Source organism: Atta colombica, unplaced genomic scaffold (assembly GCF_001594045.1).
Source record: "Atta colombica isolate Treedump-2 unplaced genomic scaffold, Acol1.0 scaffold331, whole genome shotgun sequence".
Classification (NCBI taxonomy): Eukaryota; Metazoa; Arthropoda; class Insecta; order Hymenoptera; family Formicidae; genus Atta; species Atta colombica.
The window spans coordinates 78,663-83,136 of NW_017259439.1; the positions used below are offsets into that span (position 1 = coordinate 78,663).

General features: G+C 34.0%; 1 protein-coding gene across 1 annotated transcript in view; it reads right to left on the bottom strand.

Moving 5' to 3' along the window:
* Window positions 1-4,474, bottom strand: part of LOC108690597 (follistatin-related protein 5-like) — a 10,227-nt gene that overhangs the window by 4,038 nt on the left and 1,715 nt on the right. Inside the window, exons 3-7 of the mRNA XM_018197968.1 lie at window positions 3,195-3,428; window positions 1,835-2,016; window positions 1,106-1,240; window positions 777-909; window positions 125-285 (exon numbers count right to left, since the gene is read on the bottom strand). Of these exons, the coding sequence (XP_018053457.1) occupies window positions 125-285; window positions 777-909; window positions 1,106-1,240; window positions 1,835-2,016; window positions 3,195-3,428 (845 nt within the window). The remainder of the gene's footprint in view (window positions 1-124; window positions 286-776; window positions 910-1,105; window positions 1,241-1,834; window positions 2,017-3,194; window positions 3,429-4,474) is intronic.

The window sequence follows — 4,474 nt, forward strand, 5'->3', positions numbered from 1 at the left end:
TATATATATATATATATATTTGTACGTTAATTGAAATGGTAGTCTGATGTATGGACAATATTATGGTATTTACAAGGCTAACGACGAAGGATAGAGATCGAATTATTTCGTTCGAGTGGAATACCTCCGGTTCGCTGAGGGTTTCCACGTCCGTACCGTAACGGCGCCAGACCAAAGGCGGAGGTGGTGTTCCGGTGACGTCGCACTTAATCTCAACGTTGTCCCCGACTCGTGCAGATATGTGATTCACTTCGAGGGATTTATCCAACGATACCACCGATACACCTGCATAGATCAGAACCATCCTCGTATATATTATGTGTACGTTATACTTTGGCCAAATTGAATGGACGATCGTCCATCGTACAAACTTTGCATAATAATTCCTCGAGGTCGTTTATATATGCGCGATGGCACTATACCGGTCACGTGTGCAGTCTGACAATTTACGGTGACACCATTGTCCATGGACAATGCGTTCTGCATTGAGAACGTTGATTACAGATTTTCATAAGAAAATGATTTGAAAATAGTTAATCACTACGTTAAATTGTACTAACATTATTTGTCTTACGAAATTGTCAGAATAGTAATAATATAATAGAATAATTTTCGAGAACAAATATTTGTATTGGAAGAATTTGTTTTAAATTCAAGAAATTAGTTTAAAATTAAATTAATTCGAATACATTTTATTAACATAATTATATAATTTATCTTTGTCATCGACTTGTAAAAGATCTCATGATAACAAATGAATCACAAATGATGCTTACTATAAAGCTTGCTAAAGGCCATGTAGAACTCGTTAACATTCAGTTTGCCATCATTATCGGTGTCATCGTAACTGATCATGTGGCTCAAATTGCATCCTGCACATAGTTCTTCCATGTTTTCTTCTTTGGCGATCTGAATGTTCGAAATAGTTTAAGCGTATTATTCGCTAGACGCTCGAGCAATGGAAAAATCGTGTTACTGCCGTTAAAATAATGGCCATCAAATAAATCTTATCGCAAGTACTTCTCCTTCAGTTTAAGTTAAACTTGAGAGAAAACGTTAATGAAGAAATACTACACGAAGAAAAGTATATTCAATGTTAAATCACCTGCAAGAGCTCTTCCCGCTCCAAATTACCGTCATTGTTTCTGTCGTAGTGAGAAAACATGATGCTGACCAAATACTCTTTACTGTGATTATCCTCGGCCATTAGTCTGGCGTGACTGTATAGAAGTAAGTTGTCCTACGATGGATAAACAGAATAAATAAATATAGTATGGTCTGGATAAACAGAATAAATCAATATAGTATAGTCTGATTACGTTTCAATAATTTTTTACAGTTATAAAGTATTATTGCAAAAAATTATAAATAAATTAAAGAAGATATTCTTAACTGACACATATACTTTCATATATAATTTGTTTGTATTTTATATGAAGAAATCTCCATTTATACATGCTGAATTTTGTACATATATGTAAATAAATCATAGTTGAAAAAACCATAAATTACAATATTTTAAAAAATTATATTTAAAAATAATCATTATTTGATGAGAATGAAAGAAAAATGGAGTGTTATTCGCGTATCGTAGCTAAATAATAAATTCAAATTCATTTCTATTTCATATACCCTAGTTTTTTTTATTAAATTTTTTTTATTAAAGCTATATCTGAATATAGTCAGAGAATATTAATGATAAATATAGTCATCTATTTGCAACTCAAGAAGATACGCTAAGAAGAGGGACGCTTTTCGTCGAGAAATCCTCATTAAAATTTCTTACGTTTTAAGTCGGAAATTATTGTATCGTGGAATAAAATCAATAACATACTTTCATAATCTCGTATTCCTGCGCTGAACACTTCTCGATATCGTGACCGTTCTTTTGTAGGAACGATTTGCTCACCGGATGCTTCGTCTTATTCTTGGACTTAGCGTACTTAGCGATATTCTTGCCTTTGTTGGAGGCATGGTACGCAAAGAAATCCTTTCGTGCCTGTGCGCTGTAATTACCTGGAAATGATGGAACATTCCATTATAAACTTCAAGTTTCCATGTAACGACATCTCTTTTTTTTTTTCTTATCGTTACAACTCTTAACAAACTAGACTGCTACGCGGCTGCTATAAATTAATAGAAAACTTCTAAGTTATTATTGAGTTCATAATGAAACCAAAGTTTTGTTAGTCCTCGTGGTTTCTCTTTCTTTTAGTGTAAACAATGAATTAAAGTTAAAAGTATCGGCAAAGATTTGGATAATCTTTATTTGATGTTCTATGAGATTTATACGCTGTTATGCTTATAAACTTAATTTATTGATGACTAGTTAAAAAGTTATATTAGTAGATTAAAAAGTCACACGATTACTTATATTTCTTCATAATGTAGTGACATATCTTGTCTCTAATAAAATTCCAATTGGGTTAATAATTTATAAAGTTAAAATCTGAAAATATAATTGAAATAATGTATATTAATATTAATTGATTTATTTTATTCAATTGCTATTAATAAGCTTGGTTTTTTATAATCTTTGCTGGATAATTAAATAAAATTAAATCTAATAATTAGCTAGATATGGATAATTAAAATTAAATATAGATAGAGTTCAGTGCACGCCGCGGGGCCGATAAACTCTAGTGTTCTTCTATTTCCGTCTCTATTTCATTAAAATCTAAAAGAATTTAAAATACAAGAATTGATTTTAAGCCAATGGAAAATCTTGTTTTACCTTTCATATTTATCATCATTAATATTTAATTAAAAATTTCGAAAGATACAAATTTTTATTACTGACAAAAATAACTAACTTATTCAAAACGGTTAATTCTTTAATACTATGTGATGTCAGAAAATATATATGAAATCAAATTATCAATAATAAAAATCTATATCTTTCTAAATTTTTATGATGAATATTAGTTTATTGATTAAAATCAGAAATAAAATACATATGTATAATGCAATGCATATATTTCATTCCGAGATATTTCCTCTACGTGTGCGTAAGCTTTCTGTACTATGCAAGATAGAGACATAGGATGCTTTTCAAGAGACACAGATGACACAGTGTGGCACAATGAATCATTACATCCTAGTTATTTGTCAATGTTAAACAAAGATGAAACAATTTTCAATGCTGTTGTTTCTCTTCCTGGAAAACAGCTATATATTGTCGAGCACGTGCTCACCATTGCTGAGGCATCTAGAGAGTCTTCGGGTGTTTAATGGAGTATCGGTGTTGCAGGCCGCGCGATGCATCTCGCAGTGATTGACGTATACCCTGCCATTGCTTGCACAGACCGGTCGATGCCTCCGCGCGCATTTATGAATGCAGACGCACGCAGCGACGAGCTCCTCACCGTCCGCGGAGACTTGGCACTCTCTTCCCACACCGCAATACTTTACCAGGCATAGATCGTCGTCTGTGAAAGAGCGAAAAATATCGCATCTTTGCTAACGTCCCTGCTAACCCCCCCGCGAAATGCTCTACGAGATATGTTTGCGTATCGGGATCGCAATCCTTGAATATGCGGCTGGCACGCGAATGTTTCCCGTCAGCCGTATGTTACAAACGCGCGCGATTGATGGCGCGATCTTATATGTGCGAAAACGGAATACCTTGCGCCGCGAATATACGCGTCCATTCACGATAAAATTGCCGATCATCCTAGGTAATGCGACCGTTCTATCTTGTTGCAATAAATCACTCTACGCAATCCTGTTCTGTTAGATTGCAACCTTAGAATACTACTATAGCTATAACTGCCGAATCATTTCGGGAGAAATATTTCTCCTTTTTTCCATCCTCAATATTCTCTTTTCATATTACGATTTGCGACAGTTTTATCATTGCAGAGTCAATAAGATGGACATATTAAAATAACGGGTGATTTGATTTCAAAATACACTTTTGCAAACAGTATGAAAATTTAATCTGAATATAATATAAAGTGAATATAATATAGAATATAATATAAAGTGAAATATTAATGTATAAAAAATATCTACTAATTGCTGTACTTTTATACACACACACACACACACACACACACACACACACACACACACACACACACACATGCGCGCGCGCGCGCGCGGCGCACACACACATGTTAAAAAGAAAGGTATTGTGCATATAATACAAACGATACAACATGAAAAGAATTCTTCTGGTATGTTCCAATCATGTTGCTCTCGTGTCACCCTTCTTTTATTCGCATTGCGATGCAAACAATTTTCGCAGCTTCGTAGCTATGTGCGCGTTTTTTTACGTCATTGCAATCTTGTTGATTGTAGGAGTGGTGTTTTATACAATTTTAGCGGCGTACGGACTGGTTTAATGACTGCACGAGGTAAACGCGTACGATCCCGGCGAATTGTGACCGGAGATACACAGTTTAATTAAACTTCCCGAACGGCGCAACGACATACGAATTACTAATTGACATATTTATATATATATATATAT